At 42.4% G+C, this 22,375-nt stretch overlaps 1 protein-coding gene and 1 long non-coding RNA gene across 2 annotated transcripts; one reads left to right on the top strand and one right to left on the bottom strand.

The window, feature by feature from the left end:
• Positions 1-5,900, bottom strand: FABP5 (fatty acid binding protein 5). The gene is made up of 4 exons (XM_043879910.1): positions 5,728-5,900; positions 1,922-2,094; positions 1,461-1,562; positions 1-541 (listed from the first exon to the last, which is right to left on the bottom strand). The coding sequence occupies exons 1-4, from the start codon at positions 5,804-5,806 to the stop codon at positions 488-490; spliced, it is 408 nt and encodes a 135-aa protein (XP_043735845.1). The 5' UTR covers positions 5,807-5,900; the 3' UTR covers positions 1-487.
• LOC122679316 lies at positions 5,081-22,368 on the top strand. The gene is made up of 3 exons (XR_006336363.1): positions 5,081-5,292; positions 9,930-10,066; positions 19,225-22,368. It is a non-coding gene; the product is annotated as an uncharacterized LOC122679316 (long non-coding RNA).
• The last annotated feature ends 7 nt before the right edge of the window (positions 22,369-22,375 follow it).

Raw genomic sequence — 22,375 nt, 5'->3', positions numbered from 1 at the left:
TGATGGTGATTTAATCTTTATTATTACATTTAAATTATAAGGTTTATGTAGCTGTTTTTCAATGAGAACAGTCTCTGCCACAAATTTAAGATCCTTGAGTTGATACAAAGTTCAAAAACACAAGGCAAGATTAATGATTGGTAGCTTATTAGCCACAGAAGTAGTTCTATATATAAATTACTAAAATATAATCTCAATATGGTATCCTCAAGGCTATCCCACTTATTCCATTTGTTAATGTTAAAACTCATCGCTAAATTCCTATAAAGTTTAAAAAAGCATGCAACACTGGTGTAGCACAAACAGATTTATTTACTAACCAAAGAGATGACCCTAATTTGAAACACTTTGAAATAGTTTAATTGTTTGTGATAAAGATAATTGAACGCAATAATGAAAAAAAAAACCAGCAGTATGGAGATTTGCTCATTGAACTGAGCTCGTTCATCCTCGCAACTAATTTCTGTGCAAAATGATGATGGAGTTTTTATTCTACTTTTTCATAGACCCGAGTACAGGTAACATTGTTCATGACGCATACCTAGGAGAAAGAATGTCATTAAAAAGAGGCAAGTTAGTCTTATATCACAGAGTAATGGTGGTAGTTGAATGCTAGGATCACAATCCTACAAAACATTGAAAATCTACTTCACAGATGGAGAAAATGCACTTGAGGATTCCTGGGTTTGAAAAGCTAGAACCTGTTATTTTATTTATGATGTGTATACGCTTTACTGAAAACTACCGATTTGCAATATCTAAACTATTTAGTTTTAGCAAATACTATTCCTCATTTTAAAGAAACAGAAAAATGTATGCTCAAGATTATATAGTCATTTTTTACAAACTGAAGGTTTGTGGCAACCCTGCATTGAATAAGTCTATGGAGCCCTTTTTCTAACAGCATTTGCTCACTTTCTGTCTCTGTGTCACATTTTGTTAACTTTCACAATATTTCGAAATTTTTCATTATTATTATTATGTTGGTTGTGGTGATTAGTGATCTGTGATATTACTCTTATAATCTGGAGGCTGTTTTCAGCAAAAAGTATTTTTAAAATTAAAGCAGGTATATTGTTTTTTCAGACAGAAAGCTATTGCATACTTAATACAATAGTGTAAATATAACTTTTATATGCACTGAGAAACCAGAAAATTTATGTGACTCACTTTATTGCAATGTTCCATTTATTGTAGTGGTCTGGAAGCGAACCTACAGTATCTCTGAGGTGTGCCTGCACTGTAGACGGAGCAGCAGAACACGGACTAGACCCAGCTCCTGCTGTATCACCTTCTCTAGCTCCACAAAGGGCTTTCTTTCGTTATTAAGTATTCTTGTATTTATGTTGTTACTTGGCACTTTTTTTTCCTTCAACCTAGTTCTCCTGTTCATGATCAGTGATCTAGAACACTTATGTGAACTATGAATTCATATAAGACATAAGATGTCAGACACTTACCACCACTAATTTCCCATCTTCCAGTTTTCTTGTTATTGTGCTTTCCTTTCCATCCCATTCCTGATGTTGAACCAATGCGCCATCTGTAAAGTTGCAGACAGTCTGCCAAAATAAAGTATCCTTTTTAATCTTCCAGAGCACAATGAAAAAGAGTTTCTGTGACTTATAACCTCCTTAATCAACATTTTTTTATCTTTTCCCTTCTGAGTCTACTTCACCTCATTAACCCATACTAATTTCATTCATAATGTAGTTTGTGCTTTTCAATCTAGATGTCCCTTAAAACTATTTTTACAAAACAGATTAAGTTGTGAAATCAGTATTTTCACTAATTTGTCAAAACTCAATTCATAAAACAACTTGAGACTTTTTCATTAAGTTCTGGCCTGGAAGTAGTAAGAATGTTATTAATAGAGTTAATCATTCTGCAAGCTTCTGTGATATTACAAATTATAATTAACCTGAGTCTTTCTGCCATCAGCTGTGGTCTCTTCGAACTTCTCTCCCAGTTTACAGGAAAACTGTGTTGTTTTCAAAGTGCTCTCAGTTTTTATGCTGAGGTTTTTGCCATCAGAAGTGATGATACAGTCTGGTTTGGCCATCGCACCCACTTTTCGAAGAGCCATCCCCACTCCTGTAGAAAGTTATACCATATTAGACACCTGGAAGACCAAAGTTCTCGTTTACATAATAAAAGCAGTAATTCAATTGCAATCACCACGATATGCATATTTTCAACTATTTAGTCATCAATGGGGAAGGCAATGGCACCCCACTCCAGTGCTCTTGCCTGGAAAATCCCATGGACGGAGGAGCCTGGTGGGCTCACTGGGAGTCGGACACGACTGAGTGACTTCACTTTCACTTTTCACTTTCATGCATTGGAGAAGGAAATGGCAACCGACTCCAGTGTTCTTGCCTGGAGAATCCCAGGGACGGGGGAGCCTGGTGGGCTGCCGTCTATGGGGTCACACAGAGTCGGACACAACTGAAGCAACTTAGCAGCAGCAGCAGCAGCTGTCATCAGTAACAACTGTGAACATACACATATCCAGCGCTTACCAAGCACTAGTACCTGACGTATACTGTTCATGGAAGCCGGGCAAGGGCCTTGTGAGAGGTAGATAGTCTCCATCTGACAGATGAGTAAGTGAGGCATTGATGTAACTTACTCAAGCCCATCCAGCTAAGAAGGGAGGTGCTGAGAACCAACAACGCAGGCAGTCTAGCTCTAAATCTCAGCTTTAAGACACCATGCCATGTTGGCCCTCAGAAACTTAAGGAAGGTATCCTGACTTCTATAATTTCCTCAGTTCTGCCAACCACTGTATTATATGACTCCAGCACATAGTCTAGCACATAAGTCCCTGATAAATATTTGATTAGTAGACTACACAAAATCGGTATCAATCCTGAGATATTCAAATTGCAGTTTTGAGAGTTAACCGCACAATCATAATGCTAACAAACAGGAAAAACCTTACCCTCACAAATAGTATTTCAGAACTCTGTAACTCAGATTACTCTATTAATACATTTATTTTATAATCTATGTATTTCCCCCTAATATTAACATTTAGTAGGAAACTTGGTTCTAGGCCAAATCTGTTTCATGGATGAGGCGACCACGGCCTAAGCACAGTAACTGACTTGATGGTGAACACGCAGCCCGGCTTGACATGTCCCCGCGGAGCCTTCTCTTTTCCAGCTAGGCTCTGGTGCTTTGTTTCATTAGCTGAGTCATTATTTTCTCACTTTCGACAAATAAAGGGCTCTGCTCTTTCCACACTTTGATTGCTCTCTAATGAATTGTACCTTGACAACCTTCCTGACTCCAGAACTCTGGAAACAAGCCATCTGATAAACACGTTCGGTTTCAGTGGGCAGAGAAACTGCCTTCTGTGGTCCTCACTCAGGTGAACACACACATAAGTATTTCTCCTTTGTGAGTGCAGTTAGTTGCTTTTCGTCCAGAGTCACATTGATCAAGCCATAGAGCGGAGGGGAAAAAAAAAATACTGCCTTGTTTTATTCACAGGATCATAACACACTCAAGATTCACCAGAGCCAGACTTAACCAGCCATCAGCTAGAAGGTGTGTTTCTGAAGTACTTCAGGGTACTTTGGGGTCTAGGTCTTTGTAATGACTTCTTCACTCATTTAACATTTGGTAATAGAAAGTTACTATTTGCGGGAGGCTAGCTTCTAAAACGGAGAAGGCAATGGCACCCCACTCCAGTATTCTTGCCTGGAAAATCCCATGGATGGAGGAGCCTGGTAGGCTACAGTCCATGGGGTGGGGAAGAGTCGGACACGACTGACTGACTTCACTTTCACTTTTCACTTTCATGCACTGGAGAAGGAAATGGCGGCCAACTCCAGTGTTCTTGCCTGGAGAATCCCAGGGATGGGAGCCTGGTGGGCTGCCGTCTATGGGGTCACACAGAGTTGGACACGACTGAAGTGACTTAGCAGCAGCAGCTTCTAAAACAGCCCTACAGCCCCAGCAGTTGTGTCAGACAGAATCTTTGCTATGCTTCACTTCCTAGGGGCCTGTGACAAAAGTTCACCTTTGCCAATCTACCCAATGTCGCAATCAGCACTCTATCATTGTCACCGGCTTATGAAACAGACAACAGAAAATCCAACACCATTTTGAGCGAGAGAACTTGAATCTTCCTACAGAGACACATCCTCCCTTGGAAGGCTTTTAAGAAGTCAAGTGCCTCCCTCTGTAGAACAGGCTCTAGTTTCATCTAGGTCACTAGAACTGACTCAAATTTGTTCTTTTTTCTGGCTGAGTAGTAGTCCACTGTATATATGTACCACATCTTCTTTATCCATATTCATCTGTGGATGGACATCTAGATTGCCTCCATGTCCTGGCTATTCTAAAGAGTGATGGTATGAACATTGGGGTACACGTGTCTTTTACAATTTTGGTTTGCTCAGGGCATATACCCAGTAGTGGAGTTGCCAGGTATTAAGGCATATAAATGGAATCTAGAAAAATGATACTGATGAACCTACCTGCAGGGAAGGAATAGAACTGCAGATATAGAGAATGGACTTAATGACACAGTGAGGGAGGAGAGAGTGGGAGGAATGCAGAAGGGAGCATCAACACGCACACACTATCAGCTGCAAGATGGATGAGTGGCGAGAAGTTGTGTAGCACTGGGAGGCCAGTCAGGTGCTCTGTGATGACCTGGAGGGATGGGATAGGGGGAAGGGAGGGAGGCTTGGAAGGGAGCGGATATATGCATAATCATGGCTAGTTCCCCTTGCTGTACGGCAGAAATCAACACTGTAAAAATTTTAAAAATAATAATAGTTTTAAAAAAAAATCAAGTGTCTTGGGCAAGGCCACGCCCATCTTGGACGCAGTTGGAAAGCAGCTGAAGGACCGGCAGTTTCTGACTGCGGTTCCCGGCGAAGCCTCTCTGCGCTCCACCCTCTAGACGTAGAAGGCTGCAGGGCACCGCTACCCCGGGTACACTCGACCTCACCGCGCTCCTCCCACACGCCACCCGGCCACCGCAGCGCCCAGTCGAGCAGTGCCAACAGGTCACTGTCGCCAGCGCCACGCCTCTGAGCCCCGCTCCCGGGCGTGGAGAGAAGATGCCCTGATGCTCCACCGGGGGAGCCCGGCCAACCCAAAATGGCCCGCCGCACGCGGCGAAGGCGGGCGGGGGCTCTGAGGGTGGGGGAGATGCAGCCAAGAGCGCAATGGAAGCTGAAGCGGTAGCCCGGATTTCAGCGGGAAACCGAGTCCCGGTGTAGAAGAGGGAGGGGACCCTGCGCGCCACCTGGGAACAAAAGATGCGGCAAGGTGGGCCAGGGCAAGTGGGTGCGGCCACGACCGGGCGAGTGCGAGGGAGGACGATGGCAGAAGAGCGGACTAGTGGTGGGAGAAGAAAATTCGGGAAAGTTAAGAGGGCCGCCTGGAAGGGGCGAAAGAAAAGAAGCTTGGAGTGGGAGAGGAGTGAGCGCGCTAAAGGGCAGGGAAGCAGTGGTCGCGTGGGCCCGGGGAAAGCGGCAGAGAGCGGGGCAGATCAAGAGGCCGACGGTCCCGGGAATCCGGAGCGGGCGGGAGGCGCTCTCTCCGCTGCTAAACTGCGATGAGGGTGGGAGGTGGAGGATAATGGGGTCGGGGGTAGGCGGCCGCGCACGCCCAGCCTTTCAGCCTAGCACGCCGAAGGGGGCCTACGGCCAGACAGCCACACACACGTGCCACGTTGCCGCGCCGTATGGCGGGGAACCTCACCTACTTCCTTCATGTATTCGTCAAAGCCTTTGCTCTCCACTAAGCGCCATCTTCCTACCAGCTGCTGAACGGTGGCCATGGTGGGTCCGAGCGGACAGGCGTGACAGGCAAGCGGAGCAGGGTCGAGCGCCGGGAATCAGGCGTGCGGTTGCCGGGCCACGCGCGCGGCTTTATAAAGGCAGAGCGCGCGCGCGGGCGGCGCCCGGCGACCAATGAGAAGCGCGCCTCGTCCTCCTGACCCGCCCTCCGCGCCCCCTGGCCTGGTTCCTGGGGTCCAAAAGAGCTGAATTGCTCCACCTGCCGCAGCGGCTGGGGCTCCGCGGGCTCCTCCTGCAAGCTGGGACTAGTCCTAGTCCGACGCGCCCCACGCCGCCACGGACGCCAGCCCCTGGCCGCCCGCGCCTCCGCACGCCCAGGAAGCCAGAGGGGCTACGGGCGGACCCGGCCCGGCTCTCCCGGGCCAGTTGATCCCATGCCAAGCTGCCGCCCTCCTCCCGTTCGTAACACCCCCGAAGAATCGATTAGCCTTCGTTCGGTTCCCACTGCAGGAATTGATCAGTGGCTTAATTGACTGATCGGTAAACTTCTTCGCCTCTTTAATCACTGCTGGGGCGAGAGGTTGAGGGACAAACCCGCATCCCACACCCTCCTGAAATAACCTGTTCCCACCCTCACGCCACTCCCGGCCCAGCTGGGGTCTCGGAGGGTATCTAACCTGAGTTGAGTTAGGCTATCTTAATCAGAAGGTCTTGGGTGCGGGGAGATGTCCCAGGCAGTTCGGTTTCCAAACTCTGACTCTGTAGAAGGTTATCAGTTTAAGTGACTGCCATTGCTATTAAATGTTCTCATTCAAGTATGTTTTATTATTTACATTTTCAGCCGAGCGGAGCCCTGAACAATTTCTCCTCAGGCTCCCAAGTCTTTAGACTCCAGTGGTTCTCCTCTTCTCCTTTAATCTTAATACTACCCTGTATTTATTTGTAAGTAGAACGTTCTACTTTTCAAAGTGTGCCTGTCACAGGATCTTTGTGCTCCTGGGTTGCTGTGGGAGTGAGTTGGAGTGAGATGTGGAAATTGCCACACACAGAGGGTAGCCACCTTGGTGGAGATGGAATGCCTCCTTGCTACATGCTGTACTTCCTGGCCCCTTTATATCTGTTAATGCTGATGCCCACAGGATTTTTACTCAAGGGTGTTATCCCAATTTTCTGAAAGAGAAATGAGGCAGGGAAAGTTTGCAGAGTGGAAGAACCAGAATTCCTGTCCAGGTTCCTCTCATCTAGACTTTGTGAAATAGGACCACACCTGGCTGCCTCAAGCTCACCCTCCTCTTCATGGGATTAAGAGTAGAGGCTACATACAGTCCCCCGAATTGTTCCAAGACACTAGTTCTTCTTGCACCTTCCCCAACAAACTGAAATCTGAGCTTGTCATTTCCCGGAATACCTCAGGACATTTACTCACCTGCAGTGTATTCTTGCCCTAATCCTAGGGTTACCTCAGTTTCCCTACTGGCAGCGTTTTAATGCTGAGAGACTCAGGTCACATAGTTGTGTCACTAAGGACTGGCATGTCCCGTACTTGAGGCTCAACTGCTCCCAGAAAATGTTCCTGTTCTGAGGGCAGCTGAGCACATCATTTGTCCAGCAGAGCAAGTGCTGTCTTCCAGACACTTAGCGTGGTCACTGCCCCTGCCTCCCAGAGAAGCAGCTCCTGTGTGCTTGGACTTGCCTTCTTCATGTGCTAGGTCAACATGTTTGCCCATTTTTGTATAGAATATGGTAATAATAGCCAGGACTTGGTACTGGAATACTAGTTTTTAGATTATCATAATCAACCATGCAATAGAAATATCAAAAGGAAAATGACACCTTGATACTAAATACTTAAGTACTCAAGAAATCATTTTTATACCAGAGGCATTATCCAAAATTTAACTTTTAAACACATTCTTTGATGTGATGAGTGTGTGGGTGAAAAAATGTGGCCTGCCAAGTCAGTAAACAAAGGATGTTGCAGGCCTCAGCCTAAACACCGCCCTGACTCTGCACCCTGAGGGGATTCAGGGTCAGAGAAAAGCAGAATCCTGGCCCTAGATAGGTAAGGTTCATATCAAAGGAGTGATCTCCATGAGCCCAGATTCTTGCAACTTTCCTGGTGGCTCAGTGGTAAAGAATCCGCATGCCAGTGAAGGAGTTGTGGGTGCAGTCCTTAGTCGGGAAGATCCCCCGGAGGAGGGATGGCAGCCCACTCCAATATTCTTGCCTGGCAGGCTACAGTCCCTGGGGTCACAAAGGTCAGACTGAGAAACTACACAAGTATGTGCAGATTCTTGCCTCTTCCCATACAGAAGAAAGCGAAACACTGAAATCAAGTGCAGATACCTGGTTTTCTTTAACAGTAGTCTTTTGATGTTCTGACTATCTGGTTTTAGTTGCAAAAACTCCTATATATCCTGGCTCTTCCCTTACCTCTTGCAACAGTTCCTCAGAGCTATCAGAGAGGTCATCTTCCAGGCTTAAGTCCTCAGGAATCCACCGAATAAAACATACTTCTCAATTTTGCCTATAGTCTATGGGATCTCAAAGAGTCGGACACGACTGAGCCATTGAGCACACACACATTCAACCTTTAGCTTGTGCATTTTTTTCGGTCAACAAATGGGAATAATCCTTCTGTGGTTAAAACACATCGACAAAACAAAGATACAGGTCAAAATACCTGTTAGTGTCTCCCATGGGACAGAGCCAAAGGGCATGTTGATGGCTCTGCGACTCAGAGCAATGCACTTAATCCCTTGTTCTCTGATGCCTCTCAACTGTATTACAGACATGCAGAGAGATTGAAGCCAGGTTATTTCTAAGGTCCCTCAAGCCCTAAATTCAGATTCCCTTCCTTTCTTAAGAGTTATAGTAATGGACTGTGTGCCTTGTGCTCAGATGCTTTAGTTGTGTCTGACCCTTTGCAACCCCATGGACCATAGCCCTCCAGACTCTTCTGTCTATGAGATTTTCCCAGCAAGAATACTGGGGTGGGTTGCCATTTCCTCCTCCAGGGGATCTTCCTGACCCAGGGACTGAACCTGGATCTCCTGCATTGCAGACGAACTCTTTACTGCTGAGTCACCAAGGAAGCCCAGTAATGGATTACAAATTCTGAAAAACATTAAGTATTTCCTTAACCTTCAAACTAAATTCTGTTCTAGGCTACTTAACTTGAACCCAATATAAATGTAAAAATGAAAAATGCTATGAAAACAAATCTGATTAAAGTCTAGTATGACTTTATGGAACTGTGGACAGAGACCATCACCTGCCATTTCAGTAAACAAAGCATGTTGCTGTGGCCAGCAACATGATATAGCAGTGGTCCTGATGTGCGCCCTGAAGGGATTCAGGATGGAGGAAAAACAGCATCCTGGCCCTAGGTAGTTAAGATGCATATCAAAAAATAATTTCAATGAGCCCAGACTCTTGCGTCTTCCCACACAAGGAAAAACACTAAAATCATTGTCGTGAGATGTCCATTTTTGTGTTTAGCAGTTATCTTTTGATATTTGACTACTTAGGGTTTTTTGTTTGTTTTGTTGTTGTTTTCAGCAAAAGCTATATATCCTTTCTTCCTTATTTCTGCAGAGCAGTCCTCAGAGCTGAGAGGCTGAACCCCTGGCTTAAGTTCTTAGAAAGTTCACCAAATAAAATATAGTTCTCAACTTTTGGTTTGCGCATTTTTTTTTCAGCCCACAGAATGGTTGAGTATCTCTTCATTGAACAAAGGGAAGAGAATTATCACTTGGTTGAGATTAATTACATTAGGATACAGGGCTTCCCAGGTGGCACTAGTGGTAAAGAACCCACCTGCCAATGCAGGAGACATAAGAGACATGGGTTCAATCCCTGGGTCAGGAAGATTTCCTGGAAGAGGGCATGACAACCCATTCTAGTATTCTCACCTGGAGAATCCCATAAACAGAGTTTCCTGGTGGGCTCCAGTCCGTAGCGTCACACAGAGTACGACAGGACTGAAACGACTTAGCACACACAGGGAAGAAGTGCCAATAACTTTGCTGCAGCCTGTCTTTAAAAGCAGAAGGAGCCCTGCTGGTCATCAGTTTTAGGGGCAGCACAGAGACCATCAATACAGGTGTCACATCATGTGTTCCATCATGCTAGAGGATAATAAAATAGTATTTATTCTTGTAGGTGAAAATGGCTGAAGAATCCTGAATTACTCTAGCATCTCTTCACCCAGTGGCTCTACAAGACAACCAATTATAAGACAGATGAAGTTTTCTTTAATATCTTTGAACCTCAGTTCTCTCATCTATGGAATTAAGGAGGTAAGGATTAGACTAATTGATTTCTTAGATCTCTTTCAGTTTATGAAGTAGTCTTGCAGTAGATAGCCCTGAAGAAAATACTCAAAATTACTCTATTTCCACCTAGTGGTAAAATGAAGTATTTCTTGCAGCTTTTCTTGGGTAATAACTTGTCAACTTCCACAATCACATGATACCTTTGATGCATATCATATAATTTTGCTTAAAGACAAGTTCCCAGTTTCAGTTTGTATAGATGAATGTGCCTCCCACAGAGTTAGTTATAATGTGTAAACATCTCCTAAGACAGCAAGCATTGGTGACCTAGAAGCGCACAGCTGGTTGAAAAAGAGAGCACCACATTAAATGAATCACTACAGATTACAGAAAGCAATCCATGTTCAAACCATTGAGTCTTCTCGAAGTGTATTCCCAGATTAATCCAAAAAGGAGGAGAAAAAGCCAAATGATCTCTACCAAATGTTACTTTTCAAATTTTAGTGTGCAGATCACTCAGGGATCTTCTTACAGTACAGATTCTGATATAGCAGTTCCAGAATAGGACATAAGACCACACATTTCAAAAAAAAAAAACACCACACATTTCTAAGAAACTCCTAGGTGATGCCAATACTGGAGTCTAGGGACCTTGCCTTGAGTAGCAAGGCTGTAAAGTGAGCACAAATTTGCCTAAGGCTTTGCCACACGTGGCTGACTTTCACTTCAGTGCATGTGTATTTTCTGACCATATCCCCATAAAAATATATAGGAAAAATGGGAAATCAAACAAACTCACTCCCAAAGTTATCCCACTCAACATTTTGACTTTTTTCTTATTCTGTTGTTGTCCAGTCACCAAGTCATGTCCAGCTCTTTGCAACCCCATGGACTGCAACATGCCATGCTTCCCTGTCCTATACTGTCTCCCAGAGTTTTCTCAGACTCATGTCCATTGAGTTGATGATGCCATCCAACCATCTCATCCTCTGTTGTCCCCTTCTCCTCCTGCCTTCAATCTTTCCCAGCATTAGGGTCTTTTCAAATGAGTCAGTTCTTAACATCAGGTGGCCAAAGTATTGGAGTCTCAGCTTCATCATCAGTCCTTCCAGTTCAGGGCTGATTTGCTTTAGGATTGACTGGTTTGTTCTCCTTGCATTCCAAGGGACTCTCTAGAGTCTTCTCCAGTGGTGATAGCCGCAGGCTTAATCGCTCAGTCATGTCTGACTCTTTGCAACCCCATGGACTGCAGCCTGCCAGGCTCCTCTGTTCATGGGGATTCTCCAGGCAAGAATACTGGAGTGGGTTGCCATGCCCTCCTCCAGGGGATCTTCCCAACCCTGGGACTGAACCCAAGTCTCCTACTTTGCAGGCTAATTCTTTACCATCTGAGCCACCACAGCACCACAATTCAAAAGCATCAATTCTTTGACATTCAGCCTTCTTTATGTTCCAACTCTCACATCCGTACATGACTACTGGAAAAACCATAGTTTCAACTATATGGACTTTTATCAGCAAAGTGATGTCTCTGCTTTTTAATAGAGTGCTGTCTAGTTTCATCATAGCTTTTCTTCCAAGAAGCAAGCGTCTTTTAATTTCATGACTGCAGTCACTGTCCACAGTGATTTTAGAACCCAAGAAAGTAAAATGTGCCACTGTTTCCACTTTTTCCCCTTCTATTTGCCGTTAAGTGATGGGACCAGATGCCAAGCTATATTTCTCTCTGTTCACTGGAAAGCATGATAGGAAGCTTCACATGGGGAAGGGAGATGAATAATAGTTTTAATCTCTTCGTTAAATCTTATAGCCAGTTTTCTGACCCTGACCCTTTCTGGCATGTCTTGCTCTAGATGTGCTTTGAATACTCAGCTTAAAACCAGATATTCCATAAGAAATCCCATTCGAAATCAGTTCCAAAAGTATATGCTAATAGTAGATAGAGCATGGAGCTGCGTCTTGTCTGAGGGCTGTAGCAGCAGAATTTTCCAGATGAGAAAAAGTCAGGGAGCCACAGTACTTAAGGCACACTTAAGGTTCTTAATCCTTCAGTGGATCCAGCTGCAACAAGGAACTGGCAATGACCAGCATCCTTCAATGGAAGGTTGTTCTATTTTGTTTTAGATGATAAGATTATTTCTTATTAAAGTACTTCTAAGAATGGAGTGATTTTATGAACTTTGTCTTTTTACTTAAAGCAATTTGATTCTTACACAATGTGACTGCTGTAACTAACCATTACAACTGTCCAGTTGCTAAATAATTCATGGTAACTCTGTGCTTGCTAAATTAACTGGACTAGAGGATAGCTAGAGGGAAAACGAGACATTGCAAGTGTCACAATAATAAAAGATTATTAGTTTCAAAACAAGGCAGAGGTCATAGTGGCTCATCTCAGTGTGAGACAAATCCATTTCCCTTACTTACAGAGGTCTTCCTGCTCTCCAGAATTATGTGTTATTGGGCATTGATTTCATTATTAGCTCACAGCAACAGATTGTAGAAATATGTAGTTTGGCTAACCCTCTCATGCCTCATGTGGGCAGCATTCGAGGTGTCTAAAGGCATAACACTCAAAGGGGCATCTTGAAGTGGGGCAACAGAATGCTTGCAGAGCTTCCCAATAAACACAAAATTATCAGAAAAACACTAACTTCACCAGGCAATACAACCTCAAGACAACTATCCTGGCAACCCCACCTCTAAGCATATTGCCACTTCTAACATACATTATATTATGCACAAAGGCCAGATCTGGCCGGCCACATACACACAGACAAATTTATAAAAGACAGTTTTGCCCTCTTATACTTGCAAAGAACAAAAACCTCCAAATAATATTTTTCCACTGTGCTATGTGCTGTGCTTAGTTGCTCAGTCATGTCTGACTCTTTGTGACCCCATGGATTGTGGCCTGCCAGGCTCCTCTGTCCATGGGGATTCTCCAGTCAAGAATACTAGAGTGGGTTGCCATGCCCTCCTCCAGAGGATCTTCCCAACCCAGGGATCAAACCCAGATCTCCTGCATTGCAGGTGGATTCTTAACCATCTGAGTCACCAGGGAAGCTCCAGAATACTGGAGTGGGTAGCATATCCCTTCTCCAGAAGATCTTCCCAACCCATGAATCAAACCGGGGTCTCCTGCATTGCAGGCGGATTCTTTACCAGCTGAACTACCAGGGAAGTGGCCAAATTCTTTTCTGGCAGATTATCACTATCCCGTTTTTCAGTCCCACCTTCCATATGCTATTCTACGATTGAGTGTTTTTCTCTCCAGATTTTAACACCATTTGACCATTTCTCTTTATTGATACTTTTTACTGGAATTAATGATTTTTCAAATCCAACATACAAAATAACTTGCCCTGAGCTTTTTACCCTGATGGGTCAGACCCATTGCTTCCTTTTGCCTGAATTATCTTGTAAGAAGAGCCATCAGAATTTAATAACCTACATAATCCAACTGAAGGTGCTTCCTGGATTCTCTCTGAGCCCCTGAACTTGGTGGTGGGAGACCTACCCCATCATCCCTTAGAGGCATGCCCAGCACTGCAAAAACAACATCGCGGGATTCTGTGCCCTACCTTAAGGAGCCAAGAGGCAGGATAAGTACTTCCCTTCATCTACCTGTGAACACCGCAGACATTTTTTGTTCACCTGCCCACTTCAGCACTGACTAAAGATATAAATTCAGCAGCATGTACTGAAATGTTTGTTTTATTCCTCTAAGTGTTATCCCCATGTTGTCTTGCCTCTTTTGTTCCTGAATGCCTTCTTTTACAACAATGAATGACTGTTAATAATGAGAAGCCAGTTTGCATTTCCAATGAACCACATCCTGTTTTGTGGGTTGGCTAGATGCTGTGATTTCCTACAAGAACTGGGAGCTGAGTGGATGTTACCCATTGAGGTCAACCATGATCTCGGTTTGGATCTATTTTAGAAGGTGGATAAAGAATATTTGTGCCACAAATCTCAGATCTTGTCATCATCTTGTAGATTCAAAATACTTTATTAAACCCTCAGTACAAAGTTGAGGCTCCTAATGGCTCTTCTGCCCTGGTAGATTAGCAGAACTAAACACTGTTTTTGACAGTGCAAGATGTATTGCCTATATGTCTCAGATAGCCGTAGGACAAGTCTGAGCGATGGCTGTTGTCCTGTTGTAATTATAAACAGTACTGTCACTCAAGGTAGCTCAAATTGAATGATATTGGATGAAGAGTTGTAAAATGCAATTCTTGCCTACCAGGCAGCTCTAAAGACTAAATTTCAAGTATGACATTACCATGGGACTCTAATAACCATCTAATGTAAAACCTGAAGATTTTTTTACGGCAGAGGAGAAAGGCTGTGAGGCATAGTCAGTCTTTCCCTACTCACATGACCTTACACAAATACGTCATGTGTGCACTGCTCTGCTTGCCCACAAATGAAAGACAAACACAGCTATCCACACGTGACAGACTCCTTTGATTCAAGTCAGCTTGCATTTTTATACTGCCTAACAATTATGTGGAATAGGATGCAGTCCTTGTTTTCAAGGAGTTTGTCATCTAAGTTTATATCAACCAAGGAACTTGCATTTATGCAATTTTTTCATTTTATCAACATTTATTAAAACATTTCTCTCTTAGCTCTGAAACTTCTCAAGTTTTAAATGCCTCTGAAAACATCACATAGATTCATTTTATCTTTGTGACATTAATTGAACTTTTCAAGAAGATACCACAGTCTTCTGGGTGGGGGGTTATGGGGGTGGGGCGGGGTGGTGACTGCATATATTGTCCTAATTACTTTTGACTCTAGATTTTTGATTGTTTGTTTGAACATGTCATCTCTTTGACAGGAATGAGGTGAGTGTACTGAATGATATATCCTGTTGAAAACTAATGTGCCAAATGCCACAGAACCACCTGAGGTAACATTCACTAAGATCAGAAAGATCTTGACTACAAAATCCTGGGTTAGAGAGCATGAAGCAACCCACATCATGACTCCAATCACCCTGTGTTTCAAAGTTAGTTCATCGCCATGAACCTGGGAATAAACTGACATTTGGCTGTCCCTAACATTGTGAGATACTCAACTTTCATAATAAAATCTGCCAGTGTGCAAGTCACAACAGGGATTCTCCACCACCCCAGTCAGGCTGGGTAAGGACCAGAAAATCCTGCTGTGTTCCCCTTACTGTGTCAATGACATCCTCTTTGGAAAGAAGAAACTCAGAAGCAAAGCTTAATAATTTTCCCACACACCTCTGATACCTTTGTCTTTCAGTAGAAATTATAACTGGTTCCTGGAAGAAGAATATGACTCTGTTATGACAAGTTTGATTGTATTTATCATACAATACAAAATATTATTACTTCTGCAGCTATATTATCAGTATATCATACAAAGTAATAAAAACTCTAGTCAGTCGAGGAAAACACATAAAACTATCATAACAAATCCTCTGAGAAGTCACAGACCCAAACCAGTCTTGCAACAGACAGGCTCCTTAAACTAAAATAGATCCTAACTTCCTTTCTTGTCTGCTCTTCTAGAGTAGGACCAGCTTCTGGAAACAGAAATGAATGTCACTTACTGGCGTCCCTTTGAATGTTACTTACTACATGAAAGTTATTTTATGCCACTTACTATATGAAAAAAACAGGGTTCCCCCCCCATTATATTGTATATCTTTCCATTTTATTTTATTTTTGCATTATACTTGACATAATCATTTCTGAGATATATTTACAGAAACAGAAGTTGGGCTCCATTAGGAACAGAAAATCGTAACTTTCTAATATCTCATTTTGAAAGCAAGTAGGGATGTAAATTGGGCTTCTTAGGTGGCTCAGCGGTAAAGAATCCGCCTGCCGACACAAGAGATGCAGGAGATACAAGTTCAGTTGCTGGGTTGGGAAGATCCCCTGGAGGAGGAAATGGCTACCCACTCCAGTATTCTGGCCTGGAGAATCCCATGGACAGAGGAGCCTGGCAGGCCAGTCCATGTAGTCACAAAGAGCTGGACACGACAGAGCAACTGAGCTCCCACACACAGGTATATGAGTCATAACTGGAAACAAGATAAAAATCGCTTCATAAATCATAAAAAAACCTTCAGTAAACCTTTTATTTATCACTTGCCAGTATACACGAACCTTGTGAAGAATGTAGCAACAGGTTCCCATTCACTTTCATCTTTCCGAGCTAGTGGCAGCGGCCCCACATTTTGTAGAGCAGGGCTCCATTTCTTTCACACACTGACTTTCTCAACCCCAACCCTGAAGGGCTCTACCCTGAGGAAATTGAAGTCATTTTTGCATATTCAGAAGTTAAACTTGATCGCTGGTTCCCACACCCAAGTCACTGAATTTTTATTTGCACATTTTGGCAGTAATTTCTAGTCAAACCTGATCGCAGTCCCATTAGCTGTCAGTTAGGCCAACATGTTATTAGTAAATCCCTGAAAGTCAGATAGTCTCATTTCTGAATGGGAGTGTATGATTTGAAATCAGAACTAAAGGAGGATCTTAAAATTTTAGAGTTGGGACGAATTATAGATGTCTTCTACTTCAATGTAAGCCCATTTAGATTTCTCTTAGTACAAATAAATTCAACCTCTCACTTAAATCCTTTTAGGGACGGAGACATTGCTTCCCCACCAATAAGTCCTTTGTGCATTTAACTGGGAGCAAGCCAATGTCACTATGTACTGAAATATTCTTTCAGTGATTTCTAGCTGTTGGTCTTAGTTTGACCCTTTGGAATAACAGAATGCTCACTGATTTTCTCATGGTAGGCCTATAAGGTCTGTATGTATTTGATGATGATACTTAACACAAACAGTTGCTTAGAAATCCAAATACATTGTATATAAGGTACTTTGGATAAAGAGAGAACTATAGATAAAATTGTATAAAATATACATTATGTGTATGTGTATATAAATGTGTGTGTACATATATGTATATGTGGGTGCATGTATATATATATACTCTATCTTTATATATATACATGGAGAGAGAGAAGTATTAATTACAGAAAAAGGAATAGTGAAAAAAATAGTAATTCTAATTACATTTTAAATTTAGAATAAGCAAGAGGCTAGGAAGGGCTTCCCAGGTGGTGCTAGCGGTAAAGAACCCTCCTGCCAATGCAGGAGACATAAGAGATGTGGGTACAATCCCTGGGTCTGGAAGATCCCCTGGAGGAGGGCATGGCAACCCACTTCAGCGTTCATGCCTGGAGAATCCCATGGACAGAGGAGCCTGGTGGGCTACAGTCCATGGGGTTGCAAAGAGTCAGACATGCCTAAAGCGACTTAGCATGCAAGCAGAGGCTAAACAGGATCACATAATAATAACTAAAATCTTGTTTAACGTGGCTATTACAAAATATTCAGAAAAAGAATCATTTCCACTCTACTCAACATAATCAGAGTATTTCATAATCCAATTGCAACTATTGCTTCAGAATGCAGTTTTTCCAGAGTAAGTAAGCAATAACAGAATCCCAAATTACAGGTTTATGAAGAATATCGGATATATTCAGAGATTATTTAAGTATTAGAAACACTTTATAGGGAGAAATATTAAAGTGAAAAATGAGAAGAGGATTAGCCTAAATTATTTCTATCAATTCATATTTGGCCTATGATAATAATAGTTAATAATTGATGATTAGAGCAATACTCACGTGTGGATTTTAAATAGCTTTGGGAAACAGCACTAAAATTAATTATGCAGTTGTTTAGCCTTCACCCTTATTCCTTAGGAGAGCCATGTATCGAAATGACAATATGCATCACATAAACACACACACACACACACACATGATTTGCTCACTATTTAAACCATAACAAGGCCTTTATGGTTTCTTAGAGAAACGTTTTTTAAAATGTCGTAATTACTGTGGTCTCATTTCTCTTTTACCTTCCCTCAATTGGATAAGCTTATCTTAAAAGGACTGTTTAAGAATTGAGTTAGAGCAACTTTCATCTCCTTCTTAACTCTATGCAGCAATATCTTAAGATATGACAGGCACAGGAATAGACATCACTCATAAAACAATACTTTTATTAATTATCCACCCTAATGGCATAATGGTACAGTTGAAAGAACAGTGTCCTAAAAATGTAGGAAACCCTAGTTCTAAACTCTTTTGTCCTGCTACAGAATAACTGTGTAAACTTAGATTTCTATTTCCTCATCCGAAAAATGAGAACAGCGTAAATCAAATTTTCAAGGATATACATATTAATTTCACAAAGCATTTCTTTGACAACCTAAAAGGAAATCTACATTGACAAAAAAGAACAAAAAAACTCCGAGTTGTGTCCTTTAATCATTTATCATCTGTTTATAAGGGTTAAACACAATGGTTGAAAATTAAAATACATGCCATTAGCTGTTCTCAGATCCCACCACCTGGGCAAATCCTTATTATTGTTGTTCAACCTGTCTACCCTGCAAGAGAGCTTGCTGAAGGGGACATTCCAAGCAGAAATGGAAGAGTTCTCTGAGTCAAGAAAACTGCAAGTAAGAAATTCTCAGTGATAAGAGGTGGAGATGGATTCTCCAAAGAATCCACAGTTGCATCTTATGGGGGAAAAAAAACAGTAGGCAGCTTTAAATACTCACCAAGAGCAATTTGTTGTTCGTTCACCAAGTTGCGTCCAACTCTTTGTGACCCCATGGATGGCAGCACACCAGGCTTTCCTGTCCTTCACCATCTGCCAGAGTTTGCCCAAACTCATGTCCATTGAATCAGTGATGCCATCCAACCATCTCATCCTCTGTTGCCCCCTTTTCCTCCTGCCCTCAGTCTTTCCCAGGGTCTTTTCCAATGAGTCAGCTTTAAACATCAGGTGGCCAAAGTATTGGAGCTTCAGCTTCAGCGTCAGTCCTTCCAATGACAGTCCTTCCAACCCCTTCAGGGTTGATTTCCCTTAAGATTAACTGGTTTGATTTCCTTGCTGTCCAATGGACTCTCCAGAGTCTTTTCCAACACCATAGTTTGAAAGCATCAATTTTTCAGCACTCAGCCTTCTTTATGTTCTAACTCTCACTAAGAGCAAACAAATGCCAAATATATTTTACCATTCGAATGTAAATAAGTTTCACCTCAAACTATTCCAGTCAAATAAGATTTTTTTTTACTCTATTTTTTTTTTTTCTTCTTTTCCGCAGCAAAAGAGCAGCCAGAGGTAGCCTCAAGGAGGCAGGATGATAATTGAGGAGAGGTCTCCATATTCCCGCATAGAAGTTTTCCAGGCTGTGCAGAGGCTATGAGGGGGCAGGAAACTGCTTTCTTCTTGCACAGTGAGACGATCCACTCTTTAAACCTTTCAGTTACATGTGTATTCACTTAACGCCTGTGAAATGTGCAAGAGTTACTCCCATTCCTCCTCCTTATTAACCCCACTCTCTCTTTTGTCCCCGTGTACTAGGAGATTCCATCTATGGGGTCGCAAAGAGTCGGACAGGACTGAAACGACTTAGCAGCAGCAGCAGCAGCAGGAGATTTCTACCATTTCTTGAAATAATTGCCAGGGTTATGCCAGATATATAGATCAATTAAGTCAAATGATGCCTCTGAAAACAAATGGTAAGAAGATAGTGTCAGCAGATTTGAGCATGAAAGCCTCACTTTTAGGTTGCTGGGGGATTTTTTTGTGGTTTTTTTTTTTACCATCACCAGACACTTGATGATGACAATACCATCCTTCATATGACTCCATGTGCCAAAAAATGTAGTTAAGAATGTGCATGCATGCATGTTAAGTCTCTTCAGTCTTGTCTGACTCTTTGTGACCCTATGGACCGGAGCCCACCAGGCTCCTCTGTCCATGGGATTTTCCAGGCAAAAATACCAAAGTGGGTTGCCATGCCCTCCTCCAGGGCATCTTCCCCAGCCAGGGATCAAACCCGCATCTCTTACCACTGGCGCCACTTGGAAAGTCCAATTAAGAATGTTGGTGCTCTGCTAGAAAATGGCAAATTATAATTGACCATTCATGTAATTAGAAAAGGCAACCAAGAGGTTGAGAATAGATTTTGTGATCAAAGAAACTTTGGGTGCTGAAAATACCATGGAGATTAAGCCTCTGTTTACCTTCTGTTTATTAAGGATTATGTTACCTTCTCTTCTTTACCATTTAAGACATGGGAAGCTGGGAGGGGACATTCTCTTTCAGGCTACATGTTTAACTTGCTTGTTCAGTTCCTCCTTAACATTAGCAGGATGAGAAATTGTGTATACACATAAAACCTCGCAAAAAGAACATCATTCTCTTTTCTTTCTCATACCATCTCCACTCTCACCAAACTTTTCTGAGATGAGCTAAAGTGATTAATGTATTTCATTTTGTAAATGTACTTCTGGAATTGTCCCTGGCACCCAGGATTATCCAAGGTAAATAAGCATCTCTTACAGCTTTTCTCTTAATAAAGTGAAAAGTAAGTATAGTTTAGAAGAATTTCTGAAATAAGATTATTGGGATTTATAAGGAACTTTCATAAAAGAATTTGACCTACTTAAAAGAAGTGGGACAGAAGTTTTCGGCACCTTTGTTGGTTCAATTAACACTAGCTTCTAGAATGGTGCATTACAGAAGCCCTGGCACCTTTAGAATGTCGATCCAAACGCTGTGATAACCACAGAAACATTAGGAAGACCTCAGCATTCATTTGTATTGTGACTACAACACGGTGTCCAGGCTTAATGAACTTCTACCTTCTGAATGGCTTAATCTGATGTTGCTGTTTTCAGACCACTGAATCAACAACAATACAAAGGTGATTTTACACTGGTTACTCACACCTAAGGTCATCACACTGGTGCCCTAGATAGGTTATTAATTGTTTCCATTTACAGCATACTCCAGAAAACAGTTCCAGATAGAGGGCCAACACTTGCAGCCAGGGAGTAGGTCACAGTGACTAGAGTCCAGGAAAACAGTTGAGTCACTGTGGGTGGAAGAGATAAAACCTGCACTAGGACAGGAGTTATGCTTCCCATGAGCACCCAACCTTATAACAAATATCAAAACTAAGGACAAAAAGTTAGGGTAGGAACCCTCAGAAGGCTGACAAGGTTGTACGTTCATACAACCACTTCAAGAATCTATTTGGAATTATCTGCTATACCTGAAATTTTACACCAAGAGGCATACAAAAATGCTTATGGTGGTGTTATTTGTAACACCTCCCCCAAATGGAAAGAACTCAAAGGTTCACAACAGAAGAATGAGTTTTTTTAGTGTGACATACAGTGTCTCCTACATCCGAACCTTCAAGTTGCAAACTTGCAAAGAGGCGAACATTCATTTGCATGTCCAGTCATGTAAGTTAGTTCACGCATCTGGTGTCCATTGTCACATGTGTGCCTCCTCTACAAGAGATTCTGCTTTTGTGTACTTTACTGTACAGTACTGTACAGCACATTGGAGTACTGGATCTTTATTTCAAGCCCAGGATGTCTGGAAGCAAGAAGGTAGATAGAACTAAATCCAGCAAGGAACCAGATACTGCGCCATCGATGTCAGTCATGAGTAAAATTACAGCTTGCCCTCCATCTCCTATTGCTGACAGTCCTTCAGCTCTACCATTTCCCACCCCTCCTCCGGTCAGTTACTCTTCTTGCCTGTTCACTTGATGCCAGCCCCTATATGCCGGCTGTCGTACTCTACTACTGTACTTATCAAGATACTGTCAGATTTAAAATGTTGTCTTTATTTTTTGTGTTTGTTTTTTATGTATTACTTGTGTGAAAGCATTATAAACATATTATAGTATAGTACTGCATAGCCGATTGTGTTACTTGGGTACCTAGGCTAACTGTGGACTTTAGAACAAATTGGACTTACATTTTTACATAGGGGACTTGCTGTATTCATCCAGTGGAATGGTATTCAGCAGTGAAAATGAAAGAACTATGGCTACTTGCAACCACTTGGATGAATCGCATAAAGTGGCTAAGACTCTGCACTGCCACTGCTGAGCGACTAGGTTCAGTCTCTGGTCAGGGAACTAAGATCCCACAAGCCACCTGGCATAGCCAAAAAAAATTCAAAAATAGGTAAAACTCACCTAAGGAGGAGCTATTGGGAAGGGAATAAGGGGGCTTCAGAGCACTGGGAAAGCTTTCTGTCTGAATGATTACATGAGAGATTTCATGTTGGTGATATTTCACCAAGCTGTACACATAGAGTCTGTGTATTCTTCTCTCTTTAATGTTAGGCTTTAGTTGGGAATGTTTCTTAGTGAAAGAACTATGAAATATCTTGTCTCCAGAAAAAAAATTGTGAGTGGGTCAATAAAATTCTACATGTATTACTAA

The sequence above is a fragment of the Cervus elaphus genome, chromosome 21, assembly GCF_910594005.1.
Source record: "Cervus elaphus chromosome 21, mCerEla1.1, whole genome shotgun sequence".
NCBI lineage: Eukaryota > Metazoa > Chordata > Mammalia > Artiodactyla > Cervidae > Cervus > Cervus elaphus.
Note: the sequence above shows the minus strand (reverse complement) of the source record. Positions and strands in the feature narration are given on the sequence as shown.